The sequence below is a fragment of the Neomonachus schauinslandi genome, chromosome 3 (assembly GCF_002201575.2).
Source record: "Neomonachus schauinslandi chromosome 3, ASM220157v2, whole genome shotgun sequence".
NCBI classification, from domain to species: Eukaryota; Metazoa; Chordata; class Mammalia; order Carnivora; family Phocidae; genus Neomonachus; species Neomonachus schauinslandi.
In genome coordinates, this window is record NC_058405.1 from 120,667,855 (window position 1) to 120,694,857 (window position 27,003).

Sequence of the window (27,003 nt, forward strand, 5' to 3'; positions counted from 1 at the left end):
TTCACTTCTCTGCACATCCTACCTTCCAGAAGGTGGTCGCTTTTCTGTTCAGAGAGTTGTTGCTATTCTTTTCTTCGCTCTCCTGTTGAGTTTGTAGGTGTTCAGAATGGTTTGGTCCCTATCTAGCTGAATTCTTGGGACCAGATGAAATTTAGGTCTCCTACTCCTCTGCCATCTTGCTCCTCCCCCCCCCAGGTATAACAAATTATTAATAGGGTAACCGAAAAGGCCAGAAAGAACCATTAAAGTGTGGCTAAGAAAATAACTATCAGAGCAGCTACACCCCAAAAGGGTAGAGCAACAAAGGGAAGAGGGCGAAATTAGTAGATTTTAGAGGGTTAAGAAGGAGAATCACAGAACTGACCCTCAGATCTCAGAAGAGTTGGTGCTACTGAGCTGATGCTGGTGGCATTATATTCAGAGGTGGGCCCCCATGCAGCTGGGACTATACCTCTGAGAAGTGAATGCTTGAGGGTTAGTGCTCATATCTTGAGGTGGGGGCACAATAAAGCTACTTCTGCAAATATTAGAACAACTGCAAACTGGATTCATCTGCTTACTACTAGAAGGCCCTACCCCTGCTAGAGTGATGCTGACAGAATAAGAAGCACGCTGGAAGGGGCAAGTCCCCTCTTTGGCCTCCTGCCTTTTCAGTCTCCCTCTAATGCCTCTCTCTCCCAGGGCAGAGCCAAGCTGGTGTGCTCATAGCCCCACCATCACAAGGTGCTATATAACAGGATAGGTGTTCAGCTGGGAGGTAACAGCTTCACATCCAGTACAATGTCCATAAGAGAGAGAAAGCAGCCTGCCTGCCTGTCTTTTCTTATAGGTCCTTTGGAATAGGACATCTCCATTATATTAGAAGACAACTGGGTACGGGTACTTTAAGGAAGTGAGCAAGCCAGATATGCCCTCACCCAGAGCTTTCAATGGTGGCTGTGCAGCTTGGAGAATGTGACTCCATGCAAATGAAGGTAGGAAAGTTTACTTTGGAGGACTGCAGTGTAGCCTGCAAAAGTTTATGGTGGTCTTGGAGTCAAAAAGGTCTACTCCTGACCCACCAGCAAAACTCTTCAGACCTCAGTTTCCTTACTGGATACCAAGATAGTATGATTCTGTGTAAACCTGGCTTTTTAGAGGGGCTAGTATGTTTTATGGTCTTCTTACCTCACCCATTCCCTGACCTCTTCACATACATAAATCTTAAATTGTGATTAGGTTTCAAGACCAGCAAATAAGGGGGTGAGGTCAAATGTGGTCAAACTTGCTCAGAAATATGCCATTTGGGGACACCTGGTGGCTCAGTCGGCTAAGCATCTGCCTTTGGCTCAGGTCATGATCCCAGGGTCCTGGGATCGAGTCCCGCATTTGGCTCCCTGCTCAACAGGGAAGTCTCCTTCTCCCTCTCCCTCAGCCCCTTCCCCCACTCTTTCTGTCTCTCTCAAAAAATTAATAAAACCTTTTTAAAAATATGCCATCTTGAAACCTACATATAACCTATCATCTACACAGACAGATTATCCTCCAGAGTTGGAACAACTTTTTCAGAGAGGAGTACCAGATGAAGTTGTTAGACTGTTAAAGGCTCATGTTGTGTAAAAAATAACATGGATCACAAAATGCTAGACTCCAACTCAGCCAGCACATGGGAATTGAAATCTATATATACATCTTAGAACTCATTCTCACATGTGTTCTATAGTCACTGAGAATGGCAAGAGCTATTTAAACAGTAACATTTACTCCACCCTTTCTTTGTTGTTTTTTTTAAATATGTGTAGCACAACCCCCAGAATGACTAAAATGAAAAAATAATTAAGTACTACTGAAGTTATAGGACAACCAGAACACTCATACATGGCTGGTAGGAACTTAAATTGAACAATCCCTTTTTGAAAATGGTTTGGTAATGTTTACTAAACCTAAACCTGTGCCAAACCTTATAATCTAGTGATTCCCTCTTGCATACACACCTACCAGCATTTGTACTGAATAATTTTAAAAGAAGTTCAATAAGTGAATATAATCTTTGCTGTTAGGAGTCAGGATATTAGTTACTCTGTGGGGTTGATGAGGGAGACAGGAGCAGAAGGGAGACTTCTAGGGTGCTGCTAATGTTTTCCTTTTTTTAATTGAAATATATTTGACATATACGTTGCATAAATTGTGTACAACATGTTATTTTGTTACATTTGTATACTGTAATATGATTGCCACCTCTATTACATTGCATAATTATCTTTTTAGTGGCTGGAATAATTAAATTCTAGTGTCTTAGCAAGTTTGTTGCTTATAATGCAATATTGTTGTCTATATTCATTATACTGTGCATTACTTCTCTAGGCCTTATTTACTACTACTGAGTTTTCACTCTTAAACATCTGTCTTATCCCTCCACTCCCCATTCCCTGGTAACCACCATTTTACTCTGTGTTTACAAGTTTGGTTTTTTGGATTCATCATATAAGAGATACAAAACAATACTTGTTATTCTCTGATTTATCTCACTTAGCATATTTTGCTCAAGGATAAGTCCTGTCACAAGTGGCAAAATGTCCCCCTTTCTCATGGCTGAATAATATTCATATGTGTATTCAGGAATTTATATACATAATTTTCTTTATGCATTCATCTCTTGATGGACACTTAGGTTGTTTCTATATCTTGGCTATTGTGCATAATGCTGTAAGAAACATGGGACTATCTCTTCAAAATCCTGTTTTCATTTGCTTTAAATATTTACCTGGAAATGAAACTGCTATCTCATATGGTAGATCTGTCTTTAAATTTTTGAGGAAGCCCCATATTGCTTTCCATAGTTGTTACAGGGTTCCCTTTTCTCCACATCCTGGCCAGCACTTATCACTTGTCTTCTAGATAGTAGCCATTCTAAGAGGTGTGAGTATCTCATTGTGCTTTTGATTTGCATTTCCCTGATGATTAGAGATGTTGAGCATCTTTTCATGTACCTGTTGGCCATTTGGCTGTGTTCTTTGGAAAAAAAAATGTCTATTTAGTTCTGCCCATTTTATAATTGGACTTTTTGTTGATATTAATTTGTATGATTTTTTTTAATATATTTTGGATCAGTATTAACCACTTGTCCAGTATATGACTTGCAAAAATGTTTTCTCATTCTGTATATTGTCTTTTCATTTTGTTAACTGTTCAACATGTGCAGAAACTTTTTAAGTTTGATGTAGTCCTACTTGATTTATGCTTTTGTTATTTCTGTTTTTGTGTCATATCCAAAAAATCATTGCCAAGACTAATGTCAAGGAGTTTCTTCCCTATGTTTTCTTATAGAAATTTTATAGGATCAGGTCTTATGATTAAGTATTTAATCATAAGTTAATTTGAGTTAATTTTAGTGCACAGTGTAATGTAGGGGTCCAATGTCCTTGTCCTGTATGTTTTCCCAGCACCGTTTGTTGAATACACTATCCATTCCCCACTGAATATTCTTGGCTCCATTCTTGTCTAATATAAGTTGACTGGATATGCAGAGGTTTAATTCTGAGCTACTTTGTTCTGTTGGTCTATGTGTCTACTTTTGTCCCAGTATCATACTGTTTTTATGAATATAGCTTTGTAGTATACTTTGAAGTGATTAAGTGTGAAACTTCTACCTTTACTCTTTCTCCTCAGAATTAATTTTATCAGGGTCTTTTGTGGTTCCTTACAAATTTTAGAATTTTTTTATTTCTGTGAAGAATGCCATTGTTATTTGGTGGGGATTGTGTTAAATCTATAGATGGCTTTTGGTATTATGGACACTTTAACAATAATAATTTTTCCAGTCCCTAAACATGGGATGACTTTCCATTTGTATCATCTTTGATTCCTTTCAGCAAAGCCTTGTAGTTTTTATTGTACATATCTTATACTTTTTTGGTTAAGTCTATTCCTAAATACTTTATTGTTTTTGATGCTATTGTAAATGGGATCATTTTCTTTAATGAGGAAACATCTGAAAAAGGAATAGTGTATAGCTATGCAACTGCTTTCTGTATGTGGATTTAGTTTCCTGCAGCCTTACTGAAATTGTTAATTCGTTCCAACAGTCTTTTAGTTGAGTCTTCAGATTTTCTGTATTTAAAATTACATCATCTGGAAATAGCATCAGTTTAACTTTTTCCTTCTGATTTGAATTCCTTTTATTTCTTGGTCTTGCCTAATTGCTGTAACAAAGATTTCCAGTGCTATATTGAATAAAAGTGGTGAGAGTGGGCACCCTTGAAAGGAAAAACTTTTGGTTTTCCTCCATTGAGTATAATGTTACCTGTGGGCTTGTTGTATGAGGCCTTTATTATGGTGAGATATGTTCCATTCTGTTGAAAGTTTTTATCATGAGAGTATGTTGTATTTTGTTGTATGCTTTTTCTGCCCCTATTCAGATGATCATGTAATTTTTACCTTTCATTTAAGTGATGTATTACATTTATTGATTTATATATGTTGAACCATCCTTGTGTCTGAGGGATAAATCCCACTTGGTCATGGTGTATAATCCTTTTAGTGTGTTCTTGAATTTGGTTTGCTAACATTTTGTTGAGAATTTTGCATCTATATCTATCAGGGATATTGGTCTATGGTTTTCTTGTGGTGTCTTTATTTGGCCTGGGTATCGGGGTAACACTGGCCTTGTAGAATGAGGTTAGAAGTATTCCCTTCTCCTCAAATTTTTGGAGGAGTCTAAGGAGGATTGGTGTTAATTCTTCTTTAAATGTCTGGTAGAATTCACCAGCAAGGTCTGGGCTTTTCTCTGTTGGGAGCTTTTTGATTACTGATTCAATCTCTTTACTTGTTAATGATCTGTTCAGATTTTCTATTTCTTCATGGTTCATGAAGGTTAGATTGTGTGTTTCTAGATATTTATCCATTTCTTCTAGGTTGTTGGCATATAATTTTTCAAATGTCTCTTGTGATCCTATATATTTCTGTGGTATCTGTTGTAATGTCTCCTCTTTCATTTCTAATTTTATTCATCTTATCTTTTTTCTTAGTCAATTTTATCCTTTTGAAGAACCAGCTCTCAGTTTCATTTTTTATTGTTTTTCTGGTCTCTATTTCATTTATTTCTGCTCTGATCCTTATTATTTTCTTCCTTATAACTTTGGGCCTAATTTGTTCTTTTTTTTCCTAGTTGCTTGAAGTATAAAGTTAGGTTGTTTGAGATATTTCTAATTTCTTCATATATGCTCTTGTCACTATAAACTTCCTGCCCAGAACTGTTTTTGCTGTATCACATAAGTTTTGATATGTTGTATTTCCATTTTCATTTGTTTTGAATAATTTTTTATGTCCTCCTTTATTTCTTTTTGACCCATTGGTTGTTCAGTAGTGTGTTGTTTACAAATATATTTCCCACATATTTGTAGATTTTTCTAGCTTTCTTCTTTATTATTGCTAGTTTATACCATCGAAATCATACCAACTATCTTTTCTAACCACAATCTTAAATTTGTTAGATTTGTGTTTTATTATATGATTCACTATGGAAAATGTTCTGTGCACATTTGAGAAGAAAGTATATTTGGCTGCTAATGAACAGAATGTTCTATAAATGTCTGTTAAGTTCCAACATTACCTTATTGATTTTTTGTCTGGGTGACCTATCTATTCCCAAAAGTGGGGTATTGAACCATACTTTAGAACAAATGAACTTGAGTCCTCTATACTATTGTATTGTCTATTTCTCCTTTTAGATCTGAATTTGCTTAATATATTTTGGTATTCCAGTATTGAGTGTGTATATATTTATGATTACTATATATTCTTCATGTATTGACCCTTTTATCATTTTACAATGACTGTCTCTTGTAACTGTTTTTTTTTGGCTTGAAGTTTGTCTGATAGAAGTATGGCTATTCCTGCTTTCTTTTTGGTGTTTTCACTTGATGGAATATCCTCTTCCATCCCTTCACTTTGAGCCTATGTGTGTCTTTAGAGATGAAATCAGTTACCCTGTAGTCAGCATATAGTTAGTCCTTTTAAAAAAAAAAAATCCTTCCAGTGACTTTGTGCCTTTTGATTGGTGAACTTAATCCATTTACATTTGAAGTGATTATAGATATGTAAGGAGTTAATACTGTCATCTTATTGTTTGCCTTCCGGTTGTTTTGTAGCTCTTTTATTTTTTTTCTCCTTTCTGTATCTGCCTGCCTTTGAGCACATCACAGGGAAATCCACCAATTTACAATTTCTCCATTATGATTTGTGATTCTCTTATAGATTTTGGCTTTGTGGTTACCATGAGGCTTACATATAGCATCTTGCACATAAAAATAGCTCATTTTAAGCTGATAGCAACTTATCTTCATTCACCTATAAATTTTCCACTTTTATTTCTCCCCTTTTATATTTTTGATGTCACAGTTATATAAAGGTTAAAATAAGGAGGATTAATTAACAAATTCACAGCATAAAAAGAAGTAAATTAAGTGGTTAATATATTAATATAGTTTTCTAATTCTAATTTTTACCTTTACCAGAATATTACGTATTTCATTTTTTGTGTCACTAGTTAGCATCTTTTCATTTTTTCTTGCAAGGCAAGTCTAGTGGTGCTGAACTCCCCCAGCTTTTATTTATCTGGCAAAGTTATTCTTGAGATATGAAGGAGGCTTTCCCAAAGTGTTCTTTGCTGGCATTTTATATCTTTCAACACTTTGAATATTTCACTCTACTCTCTCCTGGCCTGTAGAGTTTCTGCTGAAAAACCTGTGGATAACCTAAGAAGGAACCCTCATTAGTCTACTTCCTTTTTCCCCTCAGGAGATCTTTTTGCATTGAGATAATAGAGTGTTCTGCTAGTGTTGTGAACCTGTATGTCCAATTCCTTCTCCAGGTTTAGGAAGTTCTCAGCTATTATTCCCTTAAATAAACTCTATCCCCCCTTCTCCTTCTGTTCTCCTTATGGTACTCCAGTTCCTCCTCTTCTTCCTCTTCCTCTTCTTTTTTGAAAAATAGCATTTTTTATTTACAACTCTATTTAGTTTAGTTAATCATCTGAACTTCTACAACAGTTTTATTTCCCTATAATTTTTGGCTGTGTATTCTCTGACCATCTTTTCATATGATAACAATTTTACAATATTTTCCCTATAGACTCTAGGAATGATAATTCAGTCTTTCTTTTAACAGGTTGATTGAAATCCTTTAGTATTGTAATTTTTCATATCTTTTAAGTTTTTATTTTAATTCTAGTTGGTTAATATACAGTGTTATATTGGTTATATGTATACAACATAGTAATTTAACACTTCAATACATCACCCTGTGCTCATCACAAAAAGTGAACTCCTTAGTCATCATCACCTATTTCACCCATCCCCCCACCACCCTCCCCTCTGATATCCAGTAGTTTGTTTTCTACATTTAGGCATCTGTTTCTTGGTTTGCTTCCTTCTCTTTTTTTTCCCCCCCTTTACTCATTTGTTGTTTCTTAAATTCACAAATGAGTGAAATCATATGGTATTTTTCTCTGACATATTTTGCTTAGTATAATCTCTAGCTCCATCCATGTTGTTGCAAATGGCAAGATTGCATTCTTTTTTATGCCTAATATGCCATTATGTATGTATGTGTATATATGTTTGTGTGTATGTATGTATGTATGTGTATATATATATACACACACACACCACATCTTTATCCATTCATCAGTTGATGGACACTTGGGCTGTTTCCATCATTTGGCTGTTGTAGATAATGCTGCTATAAACCTCAGGGGGGTGGGGGATCCCTCTGAATTAGTACTTTTATATTCTTTATATAAATACCTAGTAGTACAATTGCTGGATTGTAGGTAGTTCTTTTTAACTTTTTGAGGAACCCCCGTACTGTTTTCCAGAGTAGCTGCACCAGTTTGCATTCCCACCAATAGTGCAAGAGGGTTCCCCTTTCTCCACATCTTTGCCAACATGTGTTGTTCCTTGTGTTGTTGATTTTAGCCATTCTGACAGGTGTGAAGGGATATCTCAGTAGGTTTGATTTGTATATCCCTGATGATGCATGATGTTGAGTATCTTTTCATGGGTCTGTTGGCCTTCTGTATGTCTTTTTTGGAAAAATGTCTATTCTGGTATTCTGCCCATTTTTAATTGGATTATTCATTTTGGGGGGTGTTGAGTTTTATAAGTCCTTTATATATTTTGGATACTAACCCATTATCAGATATGTCATTTTCAAGTATCTTCTCCCATTTGATAGGTTGCCTTTTAGTTTTATTCTTTCCTTCACTGTGCAGATGCTTTTTATTCTGATGAAGTTCCAATAATTTATTTTTGCTTTTGTTTCCTTTGCCTCAGGAGCATCTAGAAAGATGTTGCCATGGGCAATGTCAGAGAAATTACTGCCTGTGCTCTCCTCTAGAATTTTTATTGTTTCAGGTCTCACATTTAGGTCTTTAATCCATTTTGAATTTATGTTTGTCTTTGGTGTAAAAAATGGTCCAGTTTCATTCTTTTGCATGTTGCTGTCCAGTTTTCCCAACATCATTTGTTGAAGAGACTGTCTTTATCCCATTGAATATTCTTTCCTGCTTTGTCAAAGATTAATTGACCCTATATCTGTGAGTTTATTTCTGGGTTTTCTATTCTGCTCCATTCATCTATATTTATTCATTTATATTTTTGTGCCAATACTATACTGTTTTGACCACTACAGCTTTGTAATATAACTTGAAGTCTGGAATTGTGATGTCTCCAGCTTTGTTTTTCTTTTTCAAGTTTGCTTTGGCTAGTCAGGGGCTTTTGTGGTTCCATACAAATTTTAGGATTATTTGTTCTAGCTCCGTGAAAAGTGCTATTGATATTTTGATAGGGATTGCATTAAATGTATAGATTGCTTTGGGTAGTATAAACATTTTAATGATACCTGTTCTTCCAATCCATGAACATGGAATGTTTTCGCATTCCTTTGTATGAACTTCAATTTCTTTCATCAGTGCTTTATAGTTTTCATAGTACAGATCTTTCACCTCTTTGGTTAGGTTTATTCCGAAGGATCTTGCTTCTGGTGCAACTGTAAATGGGACTGAGTCCTTAATTCTCTTTCTGCTGCTTCATTATTGGTGTATAGAAATGCAACAGATTTCTGTATGTTGATTTTATATCCTGCAACTTCACTGAATTCATGTATCAGTTCTAGTTTTTTGGTGGAGTCTTTTGGGTTTTCTATATAGAGTATCATGTAATCTGCAAATAGTGAAAGTTTGACTTCTTCCTTGCTGATTTGGATGCCTTTTATTTCCTTTTGTTGTCTGATTGCTGTGGCTAGGACTTCCAGTACTATGTTAAATAACAGGGATGTCCACTCTCACCACTGTGTTGTTTCTGACTTTAGGGGAAAAGCAAAAGCTCTACATTTTTCCCCATTGAGTATGACATTAGCCATGGGTTTATCATGGCCTTTATTATGTTGAGATATGTTCCCTCTAAACCTACTTTGTTAAGGGTTTTTGTCATAAATGGGTGTTATCCTTTGTCAGATGCTTTTTCTGCATCTATCGAAATGATCATATGGTTCTTATCCTTTTATTAATGTGGTGTATCACATTGATTGATTCGTGAATATTGAACCACCCTGGCAACCTAGGAATAAATCCCTCTTGATCGTGGTGAATGATTCTTTTAAAGTATAATTGCTAGTTTATTGAGAATTTTTGCATCCATGTTCATTAGGGTATTGGCATGTAGTTCTCTTTTTTAGTGGTCTTTATCAGGTTTTGGTATCAGGGTAATGCTGGCCTCATAGAATGCATTTCAAAGTCTTCCTTTTCTATTTTTTGGAATAATTTCAGAAAAATAGGTATTAACTCTTCTTTAAATGTTTGATTGAATTCACTTTTGTGACTTTTGTTTGCTGGGAGTTTTATCATTATTCAATTTCCTTGCTGGTTATTGGTCTGTTCAAGTTTTCTATTTCTTCCTGTTTTATTTTTTTTTTAAAGATTTTATTTATTTGTCAGAGAGAGCACACAAGCAGGGGGAGTGGCAGGCAGAGGAAGAAGCAGGCTCCCCGCAGAGCTAAGAGCCAGATGCGGGGCTTGATCCCAGGACCCTGGGATCATGACCTGAGCCGAAGGCAGGCGCTTAACTGACTGAGCCACCCAGGCATCCCTTCCTGTTTGTTTTAGATGATTGTATGTTTCTAGGAATTTATCCATTTCTTCCAGGATGTCCAATTTTTTGGCATATAGTTTTTCATAATATTCTAATTGTACTTTTGTAGTGTTGGTTGTTATTTCTCTTTTCTCATTTGTGATTTTATTTGGGTCCTTTCTCTTTTCTTTTTGATAAGTCTGACTAGAGGTATATCAATTTTACTAATATTTTTCAAAGAACCAGCTCTTGGTTTCATTGATCTATTTTATTTCTTTTTTTAGAAGTTTCTATATCATTTATTTCTGCTCTAATCTTTATTTCCATCCTTCTGCTGGCTTTAGGCTTTGTTTGTTCATTTATTTGAGAATTTTGCTTCTTGAGGTAGACCTGTATTGCTATATACCTCCCTCTTAGGACCACTTTTGCTGCATCCCAAAAGTTTTTGACCATTGTGTTTTCATTTTCATTTGTTTCCATGTATTTTTGTAATTTGATTTCCTGGTTGACCTATCCATTATTTAGCAACATGTTGTTTAACCTCCATGTATTCGTGGTCTTTCCAAATTTTTCTTGTGGTTGACTTCTAGTTTCATAGCATTGTGGTCAGAAAAGGTGCATGGTATGATTTCAAAATTTTTTTTGTTGAGGCCTGTTTTTGTGACCTACTGTATGATCTATTCTGAAGAGTGTTCCATGTGCACTTGAAAAGAATGTGTATTCTGCATTTTAGGATGAAACATTCAAAAAATATCTGTTAAGTCCATTTGATTTTGCTGATTGAATCTGATAGCTCTCATGGGATTTCTTCACTTTTAAAAAATCTTAGTTCTCTTTCAAGTCACTTGTTCTTTTTTCATCTGGTCTATCCTGTTACCTATGCTCTCTAATGCAGTCTTCATCTCATTCATTGACGTCTTCAGCTCCAGAATTTGTTTGAAATTTTTAAAAAAGAATAAATTTCTTTGGTAAAGATTTATTAAATTTATTCCTGAGTTCATTGAATTGCCCGAGTTTTCTTGTAGCTTGTTGAATTTCTTCATAATGGCTGTAATGAATTCTTTATTAGATCACAATATTCTGTGCCTGTGGTTGCTGAAGAATTAATCATTTTTTGGTAATACCGTATTTCCTTCATTTTTGTTGTTGTTGTGTTTGGTACTTCAAATGCAAAAGAGGTGCTTATCCTTTCTTTAGTGAAGAATTTGTTCACTTTGGCTGTTATAGTTCAAGATGCTGACAATTAGAAACCCTTCTTTTGTGTCCCAGAGGTGGTGCTATAGCTCAAGTTTTTAGTTTCTCCTATGGGTGGCTAGAGACTGCTCTCAGCAACACACAAAAAGAGCTGGCAGAAGGGTCAGGGGAGGCATGGGCTTAGCACCTGGGCCTTTAGGGGTGCCCATGACCAATAGGGGGATTCTCCAGTGTGGGGCTCCATGAGGCCCATAGGTGGGCCTCCTGCCAAAATCCAGAAGCAGACAGAAGGAAACATATTTCTTCAATACGCTTTGGTATTCTTCTTGACCTCTTTTCCTTTTCTTTCTTTCATCTCAGTCATGGAAATCCCTCCTCAGAAGTTCAGGGTCCTACTGGATAGAAATGGATCACTTCAGCCACAACCCCTGCAGGTGGGCAACCACTTTCTCTTTCCATTTCCTCTAGCAGAGAGGTAGCCACTGCTGCCAACAAAAACCCAGTATATTGCCACATTGCCCAGAGAGGGGCATCCCAGTGGGTTCCTATGTAACTGCACCCCAGCAGACTCTAAGCCAAGGATGGATGATGGTCCTGTAAGAGCAAAGAAATGACCAGGAGATAGTGAGTGAGACATAGGTTTATGGGGGGAACTTACAGGGAGTCCGGGAGAGGCTGACTGGACAAAGCATCCACTGCTGGAATCTGCATGAAGCAAGTTTTTATGGTTTAACAACTAGCCATTCCTCTCCTGGCATGGCCAGTGTTCTAAGGAGATCAAGGTCTGCCACCCAGATATTCTGTTACAGAGGAGGTACTCCAGGTTGGCCATTCCCAGAGCCCCTACCTTGAATGCTAAACAACACGTTCTTCTGTATCTTCTGCTTGATGGAAATATAGAAGGAGGATGGGATCTGTATATTCTCAAGATAGTGATTAACAGGGACATTCAGGGTGTGCTTGTATAAACCAAACATCCAGCACATATCATGCAGTTCCTCCCTCTCTGCTCCAAACTCCTCCCTATCCCACTGGGATGACATGCTGGGATCTTCAGTCAGGTTGGCTTAGACCCCTAAAAATATGTCTGCTGTGTGTGTCTACCCAGTTTTGTACTCTCCAGGTTCACCGTTTCCCCAATCATAGAAGGGGAGGTGAGGTAGGCTCACTGACTCCTTGGGTCCACAGTCTCTTCCAAGGTCTTATCTACCCACTTTCAGATGCATAGGTGCATAGAAATTGCTTAGGTGTCCTGGTGTAATGTGCAAAGGCACTTTTGTTTGATTTACAACTAATTGGGCATCAATAACCAAAGGTAAGAGGGAAAAGGATTCATGCCACCATGATGCTGACTTTACTCTAGAGAAGTCGTTGTGCCTCTTGAGCTGGGTGCTGTTTCCATGAAAGGAACCAATTTATAAAAATTTATAAACAACAAAAAATTTAAACATGCATCACGCTGTATATATATATATATATATATGCAGTACTTCAATAAAAGTTAAATGTGATTCTATTCTACTTTAGGGTATATAGCCAAGTGAGATGAAAGCAAGAAATCAGATATACACCCATGTTGATGGCAGCAACCCAATTCTCCATCAACAGATGAACAGATAAACAAAATGCTGTATATATGTAACACTGGAATATCATCAGCCATGAAAAGAAGGAAATTCTGGTACATGCTAGAACAAGGGTGAACCTTAAAGATGTTAGGTTAAGTGAAATAAGTGAGTCTCACAAACACTGTAGAATTCCATTCATACAAGTAGTCAGCACAACAGTGTGAATGTACTTAACCACTTATAAATGGACAGTCCAGTGGTATTAAGATGGTAAACAAGTATGTGTCCTTTACCACTATTTTTTTAAGGTAATATATACCCTCTAAGTAAATGTATCTTAATGATGTTATCAACTTACCTCTGGTGAACATCCCAAAAATTCACCCCTCTTCTCTTATTTGGGCTATTTGAAACCTTACCTTTTCAATCCTGTTGAACACAAGAAGTGAAGAAAACCAGCAGTGGACTCTCCCCAAGCAGTAAGGTGAGATGTTTAAGACTGCTTTCCACTCACACAGGCCCTCATACTAAAAAAGTGCTTGGACATCATCCCTCCTATTTATACTCACAAGTCTATCACCCTCACTTCACAGTTGGGGACATGGACCAAGAAAAAATAATCACAACCCAAACAAGAAACTTTCTGTTATCACATTCAAGCTGGACGTCATCCTCATAAGACCCTCAAGATTGTTACTAGACTTGAAAACCAAATTCGATTTACAAATTCATTTTGTGCTTCTATTGTTCCCATAATAAAATGCATTCTAGAACATAGATCTTTCTTAAATGGGAAAAAAAAAAAAAAAAGTTGACTTTTTGACTTGAAAACCTTTTATTTAATTTATACAAATAACTACTAAATACAAAAAGTAGATTAAAACAAAATAGTTATTTTTTTTCTGGCAGAGTTTAAATGCACATAATGGATAATTCCGAAGAAAATGCATTTTCCCCACAGCGTTCAGGACTAAAATTCTACTGAAATCTTTGCTTCTAAATCAGTAATATATTCGGTGGTGTCACATGGGTAATGGCTAAATACATTTCTGCATATGAACTGAAAAAAGTTACAGTCTACACACATACAAAGGTGAAGCACTTAAAATGTGAATTTAACTGATAATAAAAGAAAATGTCCATTTCAGAGTATAGTGTTAAAAACATTTCAGTAATAAAATCATAAGACCACATAAAAATAAGCTTTAACAGATGCATGAGGCAGTTTTGTAAAAACTGCTTCATGCACAAGTAATAAATAATTTGCAAAGTTGTGTATAAACAATTCCTAATGTTTCAGCATCATTGTAAACATCAGCACATGTGTAAAATGCAGCAAAGTCTGACATTACATTTTGTTTTGCCAAATTGAATTCCTATTATCCGAAGACAGACCAGTGGAGTACGCAGCCAACGTTTTGGCACGTTGGGTCTTTAAAATTAAGAGTAACAGTGCAAGTAAGGAATGCAAAGAATTCCTAGTGCAATAAAGAAGAGAAGCACAGGCAATATTGCTGATAAAAATTCCCCACCTCCTTGAGTTTCCCATGGGGAGAGTCTAGGAGACCTGTGAAAGATATGCAAAGCTGCTGTCTTAATGCCCAGATCTCTTTTAGGATTTCTCTGTGTTCCTTCAGTTCCCCTACCTTGACAACAGTGTCTGTCCAACGTGAGTCTCTGCAGTGTGAACAGTTTGTGAAATGCCCAGTTCACAGTCATTGAGCGAGGTTAGGGTGGTTTTGGTGTCTCCCCAACGCATGGCTGGGTAGACTGTCTGCCTTGTCAAAGCAGCCATGTGCCGAGGGAGACAGATGGATTCTGTTCTGACAACCCGTCAGGCCAGCCTTAGGTCCCAGCTGGACAATGATGACGTCAAATCTTCCTTCTTGACACCATGAAAATGTCAACAGTCAGTTTTCAATTTGTCTAGGGAATTATCAATTTTGGTCAAAGTCTTTTTGATACGCAGAGCTGTGAGTCTTGCGGATGGATTTTGATACCAGCATTCTTTCATCAGCTTAGCCAGAGAGGTTAATGTCTGAGGAGAGAAGAACAAATACCACAGTGAAAAAGTGGCTTTTCAGTGGCCTCAGAAACTTGGCAGATGTTGTCTCAACAGATTTTGCAGAACTCTGCAGGTCTTGGGAAGGGATGGGGCTGTTACTGCCGTCTTCTTTATCAAATAATCAAGGCCTTGACCACTGATAAAGGAGTTCCTCTTGAGTTTCACGAACTCTGGCCTTTGGACTCCTAATGCTACCAGCTGACTTTATGAGGTAAATTACATTAGGACGGGCTCGATCCCCTGATGTTTTATGGGTGCTAAAAGAGATAATGCTACCCTAGAGTTAATAATGAAATGTGCAGATGGTGTCATATCTTGGTGTTTCAGACTTGCTGCTACAAAAGAGAAGCAATACGAATCTTCAGCAGAACAGCTTCTGTTTGGAATTTCAGATATGCAGAGAAGGAAAGAGGGTGGTCTCTTGTTTGACTTGCGAAACTGCAGTCCTAGGGCTAGTGGCAGAGTAATGAAGTCTCCTAACTCCTAGAGCTAGTCAGTAGTAGAAATTCTTGTGAATATTGTCATTTATTAGCAAGATCAGAGAATTTCACTCTTTCAATGATACCATTTTGTGAACCTACTTAACTACATCCAAGGCCCTTCTACATTAGCTAGAAAGCAATAGACAGGGCAGATCATGCAGGAACTATGCTATTTGCTTGCTCTTGAGTTTCACCTAGTAAAAAGGTGAAGATACCTCTAAAACTAAGAAACTGGCACTCTTACCGGGTCTGAGAACCATCTATTGGGTATGTTTGGCCTCTGTTGATCCACACAGACCACCTTTCTCATATCTTCAAAACTTGGGTCATTGGGAACCACGTCGTAAAACGGTGGCTTGTAATCCTCCACAATACCTGCACACGTGGACAAGAATTGTGTCAATTAGCAAGAGAACAGAGCTTTCCCCCAGGGCGTTATTAATTGCTATCGCAGGTTATAATGTGATAGAAGAACTGAACATCTTCCTCACTTCAAGGTGATTCTGAAAGCTACAAAATAAGTGGTGAACAAGGTAGTAATTATTCTTCCTCCAAATCTCTGCAGGAATTACGTTAGAAGAAAATGTGGCTACTACTCATGTAATTACATTTATTGACAAAATGTTCTGTGATAACCCAAAATGTAACTGAGGACAAAATTCCTTTGGTGATTAAAAAGTGGCAACATTCTGGTACAAGACGGTGACATAGGATAGACCCTGAACGTCTCTCCTTCATGGATATACCAAATCTATACCTCTTGAGGAAGAGTTCAAAGGGATGCTACCAGACTGGAGAAGACAGTGGATAACTCAGGAAGAATTTCAATAAAGAAATTAAAAAACAACCAATCAGAGTTGAAGACACTAAATAACTGAATGAAATATAGACTAGAGGGAATCAACTGTAGATTAGAGGATGCAGAAGAATCGATCAATGATCTATTGGAAAGCAATCCAAGCCGAACAGGAAAAAGAAAAAAAAATTTTTTTAATTAGGATAAGCTAAGGGATCTCTTTGACAACATCAAGCAAAAAACAAAACAAAACAAAAAACCGCATTATATGGATCTCAGAAGGAAAACAGAAAGGGGTCAGAAAACTTACTTGAAGAAATAATAGCTGAAAACTTTCCTAACCTAGGGGGAAAAAACAGACTTCTAGGTCCAGAAGCACCCAAAAGTCCTGAATAAGATGGAAACCAAGGAAGTCTATACCATGACACATAATTAAAACGTCAAAGAATAAAGGACAGAAGCAAATAGTCACATACAAGGGAAACCCCAAAAGGCTATCAGCTGATTAATCAGCAGAAACTTTGAATATATCATGTTACTCATTCTGGCCTGCAAAATGCTGAAAGGAAAAAAAAAAACTAAAACCAAGAAAATATCTCCTTAAATTCTGGATGATAACCTTTCTGGGTGAAGAGTTCCCCAAATAAACAAAAGTTAAAGGAGTTCATCATCACTAAATAGATTTTATGAGAAATGTTAACAGGACTTCTTTAAGTGGAAAATTATGAAAAGAAAAAAAATTCATGAATTAAAAGCCAACACAGTAAAGGTAGTAAAGCAATCACTTGTAGAGTTAATATGAAGATTAAAAGACAAAAGTAGTAAAATCAATTGTATCTAAAAACTAGGTTACAGGGCTTCACAAAATAAAAATGTAAAATATGACAATGTATAAAATGAGAATAAAAATAAAGTTCTCTTAGAATGTGTTCAAATTTAAATGACCCTCGACTTAATATAGACTGCTGTATACTTAGGATGTTATGTATAAATCTCATGGTAAACACAAAACAAAAACCTATAAACACACAAAAAAAGGGAAAGCCAAGTCTAACACTAAAGAAAGTCATCAGTCACAAGGAAAGACAGCAAGAGAAGAACTACAAAAACAACCAGAAAGCAATGAACAAAATGGCAAGGGTTAGCAAATACAAACAGGTTAATCATACCAGGTACCTTCATTAACCACATGGTATAAAACCAGAAATCAACAGTAGCAGTTAAACTAAAAGAAATCATGGAAATTAACACTCTCCCTGTATAACTGATCTCTAAAATACCTAGAGACAAAAGCAAAGAGCTAGACATGTGAAAAAAACAAAGAAATATGTCCAAATGAATGACCAAGAAAATATCAGAGCAAAAGAGCGAAATGAAAAGGAGATAAATATAACTGATAAGAATTCAAAGTAATGGTCATAAAGACATGCTAGACTTGAGAAAAGAATAGATAACTCAAAACATATGCAAAAGAAGTGGTAAGAGGTAATAAATATAGTAACTGAAAGAATACAGTAGAGAAAAAATACCCCAGCATATTAGAGGATTCAGAAAAAAAAAACAGTGACCTAGAAGACAGGTTGATAAAAAGCAACCAAGCTGAACAAGCATAATGAAAAAAGAATAATAAAAGATAAGAACAGGTTGAAAGAACTCAGCAACATCAACAACCCTAACAACATTTGCGTTATAGGGATTCCTAAAAAAAGAGAAAAAGAAAAGGACAGAAAACTTATATGAAGAAGTAATAGGTGAAAACTTCCAAAATCTGCAGAGAAAAAAGACATTCAGGAAGAGAAAGAAAAGAAAGCCCATAACACGATGAGCCCAAAAGAGAACACACCAAGCCATGTCATGATAACAATGTCAATCTTTAAGCATATAGACAGAATTTAATAAGCAATAAGAGAAAATAACATACAAGGGAAAAGCTATCAAATGATTTTTTAATGGAAATTTTGCAGGGCAAAAAGATGTGACATGATATATTCAAAGTGCTGAATCAAAAAAATTCTACAAGCAAGAATGCTCTACCCAGCAAGGTTGTCATTCAGAATTGAAGGAGAAATAAATCATTCCCCAGACAAAGGAAAGTTAAAAGAGTTCACTGACACTCTACTGACCTTCCAAAGAATGTTAAAGGGTCTTCTTTAATGGAAAAAAAAAAAAAAAGCCATAATTACAAGCAAGAAAATTATGAAAGGAAAAAAAAATCATGAGGAAAAGCAAGCACAAAGTAAAGGTAGTAGAATAATCACTTATAAAGCTAGTATGAAGATAAATAGACAAAAATAGTAAAATCAATTATATCTAAAAGATGGGTGATAGGGGCTCACAAAATAAAGATGTAAAATATGACAACCTACACAGAAAATGTGGAGGAGGAGAGTTTTACTCTTTACGAAGTTCTTTTAGAATATGTTTGAACTTAAGTGACCATCAACTTAATATAGACTCCTGTATACTTAGGATGCTGTAGATGAACCTCATGGTAACTGCAAACCAAAAACCTGTAATAGACACATATGAAATAAAAAGCCAAGTAGAACACTAAAAGTCATCAATCATAAGGAAAGAGCAAGAGAAAAAGAAAGGAACAGAGAAGAACTACAAAACAAACCAGAAAGCAATGAATAAAATGACAAGGGAATTGTATAAGACTGTACCTCTGAAACAAATACATTATATGTTAAAAAAAGAAAAAGAAGATAGCAGGAGGGGAAGAATGGAGGGGGAGAAGAACCATGAGGGACTATGGACTCTGAGAAACAAACTGAGGGTTCTAGAGGGGAAGGGTGTGGGGGGATGGGTTAGCCTGGTGACGGATATTAAAGAGGGCACATATTGACTGGAGCACTGGGTGTTATACGCAAACACTGAATCATGGAACACTACATCAAAAACTAATGATGTAATGTATGGTGATTAACATAACAATAAAAATGACAAGGGAGTACACACCTATCAGCAATCACTTTAAATGTAAATGGTCTAAATGCTCCAGTCAAACAACATAGGGGGACTGAATAAATCAAAACAGTAAGTCCCATCTATATGCTGCCTACAAGAGACTCACTTCTTTTTAAAGATTTTATTTGACAGAGCAGGGGGAGAGGCAGGGAGAAAGAGAAGCAGATTCGCCTCTGAGCAAGGAGCCTGATTTGGGACTCGATCCTAGGACCTGAGCTTAGGCAGAGGCTTAACTGACTGAGCCACCGAGGTGTCCCAAGAGACTCACTTCTGACCTAAAGACACAGACAGACTGAAAGTGAAGGGATTTAAAGAGACAGTCCATATAAATGGAAGCCAAAAAGAAAAAAAAAAAAAAAAGCTGGGGAAGCAATACTTCTATCAGACTAAATGGATTAAAACAAAGACTGTCACAACAAAGAACATTACATAATGATAGAGGGTTCAATCCAGCAAGAGCATATAACAATCATAAATATCTATACACCCAACATTGGAGCATCTAAATACATAAAGCAAATATTAACTAATTAACAGAAGGGAGAAATTGACAGTAATACACTAACAGTACAGGATTTAACATCCCATTTACATCAATGGATAGATCACCTAGGCAAAAATCAACAAGGAAAGAGTGGCTTTGAATGACACATTAGACCAGAGGCACTTAACAGATACATATAGAGACTATTCCATCCAAACACAACAGAATATACATTCTTTTCAAGTGCACATGGAATATTCTCCAGGATAGATCAAATGTCAGCCCACAAATCTCAATAAATGTAAGTAGACTAAAATCCTACCAAGCATCTTTTGAGAACACAACAGTATAAAACTAAAAACCAGGAAAAAAACAAAAACACGTGGAGGCTGAACAGCATACTACTGAAGAATGAACAGACCAACAAAGACATCAAAGAGGAAATACAAAAACACAGGGAGACAAATGAAAATGAAAACACCATGATCCCAAGTCACTGGGACACAGCAAAAGCCGTTCTAGAGGGAAGTTTATGGCAATATAGGGCTACCTCAAGAAACAAGAAAAATCTCAATCTAGGGTGCCTGGGTGGCTAAGTTGGTTAGGCGACTGCCTTCGGCTCAGGTCATGATCCTGGAGTCCCTGGATTGAGTCCCGCATTGGGCTCCTTGCTCGGCAGGGAGTCTGCTTCTCCCTCTGACCTTCCCCCCTCTCATGTGTTCTCTCTCTCATTCTCTCTCTCAAATAAATAAATAAAATCTTTAAAAAAAAAAAGAAAAATCTCAATCTAACCAAACACCTAAAAGAACTAGATAAAGAATAAGACCAAAGTTAGTAGAAGGAAGGAAACAGCGACAATCAAGACAGAAATAGAAAATTAAAAACACAGAGAAAAGAAAAGAAAAACAGAAAAGATCAATGAAACCAAGAGCTGGTTCTTTGAAATATCAAGAGAAGTAATAACCCTTTAGCCAGACTCATCAAGAAAAAGAGAGGGCCCAAATAAATAAAATCAGAAGTGAAATAAGAGAAGTAAAAACAATACAGAGAAATAATCCCTCCCATTGGTAGAATGCAAATAATATGAAATATTCATTTCTTCTTTCTATGGGCAATGAGCAACCTCAGACTGTCAGACACAGTTGCCCGCTTGATGGCTCTATTATTTACTCTCAGATTGAAGGCACAAGATAAAATGCATAGAAAGACAGTCATTTGGGAAGACAGAAAAATGGCTGAAAAGCATGAACTCTCTCCTTACCCCAAGCAAATATGAAAGAGATTAATTTCAGCTTAGCATGGCTTCCAATGCCTTAGAAACTCTTTTTCCCTAGAAAAATTACTCTTCTTTGTGAAAGAAATTGATGTAATTTTACAAATAGAGAAATTTTAAACTTCATCACTTAAAATTAGAAAATTGATTCTTCCCCTAGAAGAAACCAAGAAATCCATTTTTCTTCTACCATCAAAGGCTTCAACAATGAGGCCAGGGGACTACTTGGTTTACTGCCCTCTTCCTTACTCCATGTAACTTTCTTCTATTCCTAAATACCTAACAGGTTGCTTGGGGAAAAGAAAGAAAAATTGCATTATAACTTCTCTCACAGCCTTCTAATTCCTACAGGTCACCTGAAAAGCTTCCATCTCCTTTGTCATTGATCAAAGAAATTAAGTTACTTAACTGCAAGAATCCATTTCACAAATCCCATATAAATACACATCATTTATGCAAAAGATTAGCCATGATAAGGAATGTGTTTAAGAAGATCTATGCAATTTCTTTAACTTCATTGATCTAAGTTAATTGATACTACATTCCATGTTTTCAGTACTATAAAAGTAAATTTCTAGTTGAGACTGTTTAAGTCTAAATAACTTATCCACATTGCATAACTGTAATCATAAAGTATATTAGTCAATGGATTAAAACTTTCCTGGCAAAACATAAACCACTACTTTCAGAAGATTTGTGACACCTCATCTCGAGGGCCTTATCTCCTCTCGTGAGGAGCCCATGTTAAACAAAAAGATTTCTTTCTAGTACTAAGACATACCCCACAAAATACAACTAGACATGGACGTATAAGGTCATTTATACCTTTTTTAAGGGCCACATGAATTTATAGGAAACAGAGATGTGCCCTTCACTGTGTCTTAATTTCCCCCAAAGGGAATACATTTAGTAGCCTACTTTAATTTTTTTTTTAATTTAGCATAATAGCATTACCTGTTCACACTCACTTAACCAGCTATTTGGGATTATCTGCCTGGCTAGCTTGGGAAGGGCTAAGTGGGCTTTCTCTATAAATGCAAAAGAAAAGGGCACGGGTGGATTTTTTTAAACACAAGATCTAGTGATCCCCAACGACAAATTTCACTATACAAAGCTGAAATTTTCCTTCGTGTTTATATTTCCCATATTTTAATCTCATTATCTGCCCCATGTTTTGACAAAAGGAATCAAATTTAAAAAGAAAGACCATTTAATTGATTATGCCTGGGATTTAGTCACACCTCTCTTCAACTACTGGTCAAGTCACTGATTGTCTTCATCTTACTCTGGAGAAGCATGACCAGTGCCACATAAATCTGGGATTAAACTCTAGCAGTCACGTGGAACTCCCTCTGGCCAAAGAAAGTCATTATTTTATTTCAATCAATATAAAGTACATTACGTTCTTACTAGGTGTGGAGCACCATATTAAACATTAAGGATGATAAAAGTGTAAGGCATGCTCGTTTGTTAAGGAACTCAAAATCTGTGGAAGATGAGGACAAGCCCTTCTTTCTTTAGATAATGGAAATCTTGTTAAAAAAAAACCAAACCTCAAAAATGTTTTTTACCCCGCTACTATCTATCTTTGCCTTTCAAAATATATTTTGATGTGCTAGTTGCTAAATTGGCACACCCAGTTTAAGGGATCAGAATGGCTATTGAGTCAGAGGTTGTGCTTCGCACTGGGGACACAAAAATTTAAAAAGATGCAGTGCTGGTAATAAGGCCCAGAATAAGAGGAAAGGGAAATATGACAAATTACAAACTAGGCATTAGAGGTAAAAGCAGGGAGAAGGTGCAGGGATATGATACTCAGCAAGTCTTAGAGAAAAAACCAGCTGTGTGGTTTAAGTACCAGACATAACTGGGTGTCATGGAAGCATAAGTAAGCTTTCCAGGAGCTAGGGCTTGGGCAGACATAGAAAGATATGGAGCCTGCAAGGCAGAGAAGAGGATGCGGATGAGAAACCCCACCCAGAGGGCACATTTGCAGGGTGGTGGGGATGAGGACAAAGACAAGGGGTTACAAATGACCCTCCCTTGTTGCAAAAAGGGATGAGAATTCCCTGTGGCTGAAATCGGGTGCACATGAGGGCAGGGAGAGCGAGAGGTCAAGGATGACTAACATGGTGTGCTGTCAGGGTAAGAAGTTACTTCTAACTGTTCCTCATTTCTTCCAGAAATCGGGGGAGCCAGGCAAAAAAGCGAACTCTTATGTCCTTTGAAGACAGCACTCAATGAACAACTGCCAAATTATGAGCCAGCAGGAAAAGTGACTAAAAATGCAAAGTACTTGGAGTGCCAGATGAGGGGTGCACACAGCAAAGGATGCGGGAAGTGGAGCCCTTACACAGTAGTTAGGGAAGGACCGAGTGAGCCAGGCCCTGCTTTTCCATGGAAGGTGGCTGGCGTGACTCAAAAGGCCACAAGAAAGGAATCAGAAATTATTCATAACCTACTCCCCCACAACTCTTGGCATATGTATCTGATTTCTACAATAATTTTTTTCCTGGGCATATGTCTGTTTGGAACTTTTCTATTCTCTGGTGCAAATATATCTTTACCAACCAATATCCCTCCCCTGAATTTGCTGCATGGTCCTGAGTAAACCCCTTAATTGCCAGGCCTTAGTTCCAACACCTTTAAGTACACATCACAAAGCTGAAGCACAGATCAAAAAGAGAGAGCCCTAGAGACTGCTCCAAAAACATGAAATGCCAGAGTTGCATCTTAGACCATTCTCTGGAAAGAAAGTCTTCTTTGCAATCCTCCCCCACCAAAGCCTTAGACCGGGGTACCATCTTCTCCCCTCTTTGACCGCTGTATCTGGGACCGACAGGAATGTCTGCTTCAAATACCCCCCCCTGCATCCACCATATCCAAATCTTTAGGGGAAAAACCGAGGGAAAAGCTCATTATGTCTCCATGGGCTCAGGCTCATTCCCCCAGCACACTGCTCCACATTACCTGGGCATCAGCCATACTAGCGTGGCTTGAGGTTCTAGCTGTAGGGCACCTGTATAATGCCCCACAGTGCTTCCTTTTGCCCAGGATACCAACTGTCATCATCATCAGACTGTATTTCCCGTTCCCACCTACACGTCCGCCCAGGCTAGTCCACCTGACTGGCTCCTTTCATCTCACTTAAGACTCAGTTCATGCTTTCTATCTTCTGAGAAGATCCTCCCACCTCGCTACCACAATTCCAGGCCCCTGGACAAAGTTCAGTGTCCTCCCTATATTCTGTCACCTCCCCGTACACCTCAACCATAGTCACTTAATCTGTTAAATGTTGAAGATATAAATTATAATTTTTTTGCTCAACTGCTTCCCAGAGCCTAAAGGAATACCTAGTATATGCATACATATTACTTGAGTGAATGTTGATTATATGTCCACAATCCTTTATTCCAAACCCTTGAGGTTAGATGCGTTTGAGGAATTTGGAGGTTTTTTTATACTTTACAAAGGTAATAAGAGGCACACACCCTATTTATGTGACACCCTAGCAGAGTCTGAGGGATACCCCACAACCAAACACATTTCTGTAAATATATCAATAGTGCCACTAAATGGGATAAATAAAAGCTATAAATAGATTCATGTCAATTCAGGTCAAGTCTGACTGCTAAATGAGTTCAGGTGTTCTGCCAAATAAGTTATGGAAGGTTTGGATTCTAAAGTTTGGGAATTTCTCAATCACAGATAAGGAATTATGGACCTGGCTATACCCTGAATAATCTGAAGGTAAGGTGAAGAGACATGATGGGATCTTAGAATCGTGCCGATTACATCACAGCCCTTTTTTCCTTCACAAGAAAAAAACTGAGGACCACACAGGAAAACTTACTTTGTCCAAGGTCACAGGTAATTAACAGCAAAGCTAAACTAGCATCCAATGCCCGTTTATATTCTAGAATTCTTCCCAACAAACCAACAGTGACATAATGAAATACGCTCCTCTCTGCATTAATCTCATGCACAAGCTGCTCACTTCACAGTCTCTCTCCGCTGTCCTCCAATGTGGGCAGTCACCATGATACCCAGGTAACTAACAGGTGAGGAGAACGTAGTCCCTCACACCTACATCCACACTGAGAGCTACTGCTACCAGTTAACTCCTATAGAAATTCTGAAATCTTCCAGAGACTAGAACTTTACAACTAAAGCCATTTTAGTAAGAATTAGAATGGTTTATGTTTGCCTTCTGAGAGAACTATAAGATAATACAGTGTTTCCTTCCAGAGTGGCATGTGAGAAAATTTGAAGTGGTTCATGGACAAAACCGTTTCATCTTCACAGCCAATGTCAGACTCAATGGGGAAATGCTGAGAGCTCTTCCTCTAAGATCTGAAATAAGACCAGGCTGTGCACTCTCACCACTTCTACTCGGCATAGCACTGAAGGTTCTAGCCACAGCAATCAGACAAAAACACGAGAAAAGAAATAAAAGGCATCCAAATTGGTAAGAAAGTAGTAAAACTGTCACTATTTTTAGATGATCTACCACTATACACAGAAAGCCCTAGGCTCCACCAAAAAACTATTAGAATAAAGGAATTCAGTACAGTTGCAGGATACAGAATTAATACACAGAAATCTGTTGCATTTCTATGCACTAATAATGAGAGAAATTAAGAAAACAATCCCATTTAAAATCGCATCAAAATGAATAAAATACCTAGGGATAAACTTACCCAAGGAGGTGAAAGACTTGTCCTCTGAAAACCATAAAACACGGATGAAAGGAATTGAAGACGACACAAACAAATGGAAAGCTATACCATAGGCTGGAAGAATTAAATCTGTGGAAACGTCCACATTACCCAAAGTGATCTACAGATTCCATACAATCCTCATCAAAATAACAGTGGCATTTTTCACAGAACTAGAACAAATAATCCTAAAATCTGTGTGGAACCACAAAAGACTCTGAAGAGCCAAAGCAATCCTGAGAAAGAAAAAGCTGGAGGTATCACAATCCCAGATTTCAAGACATACTACAAAGCTGTAATCATCGGGGCGCCTGGGTGGCTCAGTCGGTTAAGCGTCTGCCTTCAGCTCAGGTCATGATCCCAGGGTCCTGGGATCGAGCCCCGCATCGGGCTCCCTGCTCAGCGGGGAGTCTGCTTCTCTCTCCCTCTGCTTGTGAGCTCTCTCTCAAATAAATGAATAAAATCTTTAAAAAAAAAAAAGCTGTAATAATCAAAACAGTATGATACTGGCATAAGAGCAGACACATAGATAAATGAAACAGAACAGAGAGCCAGAAAGAAAACACACACTTATATGGTTAATCAATCAATGACAGAGGAGGCAAGAATATACTATGGGGAAAAGACATTCTCTTCAATAAATGGTGCTGAGAAAACTGGACCACTTTCTCACACCATAGACAAATTAACTCAAAATGGATTCAAGATCTAATGCGAGACCCAAAACCATATAGCTCCTAGAAGGTAACATCGGCAGTAATCTCCTGGACATCAGCCATAACAACATTTTTCTAGATATGTCATCAGGCAACAAAAAGGAAAAATGAACCATTGGGACTATTCCAAAATAAAAAGCTTTGCAGAGTGAAGGAAACCATCAACAAAATGAAAAGGGAACCCAGTGAAAGGGGGAAGATATCTGCAAATGATATATCCAATAAGGGGTTAATATCCAAAATATACAGGACTTATGGACAACAGCAAAAAATAATCTGACTAAAAATGGGCAGAAGACATGAATAGACATTTTTCCAAAAAAGATAAACAAATGGCCAACAGACACATGACAAGATGTTCAACATCACACAGGGAAATGCAAATCAAAACCACAACAAGGTATCCCCTGACACCTGTCAGAACGGCTAATATAAAAAAGACAAGAAATAACCAGTGCTGATGAGGATGTAGAGAAAAATCCTCGTGCAGGAATATAAACTGGTACAACCACTGTGGAAAACAGTATGGGTGGTCCTCAAAAAATTTAAAATACCATCCAATACAGTAATTCCACTACTGGGTATTTACCTGAAAGACAATGAAAATACTAATACAAAAAGATATAGGCAC

The 27,003-nt window shown here is 37.3% G+C and overlaps 1 protein-coding gene across 1 annotated transcript in view; it reads right to left on the reverse strand.

Annotated features, from left to right (window-relative positions):
* Positions 1–13,684: 13,684 nt before the first annotated feature.
* ACVR1 (activin A receptor type 1) overlaps positions 13,685–27,003 on the reverse strand; it is a 73,760-nt gene continuing 60,441 nt past the window's right edge. Inside the window, exons 9-10 of the mRNA XM_021702709.1 lie at positions 15,660–15,790; positions 13,685–14,906 (exon numbers count right to left, since the gene is read on the reverse strand). Of these exons, the coding sequence (XP_021558384.1) occupies positions 14,772–14,906; positions 15,660–15,790 (266 nt within the window). The 3' untranslated portion in view covers positions 13,685–14,771. The remainder of the gene's footprint in view (positions 14,907–15,659; positions 15,791–27,003) is intronic.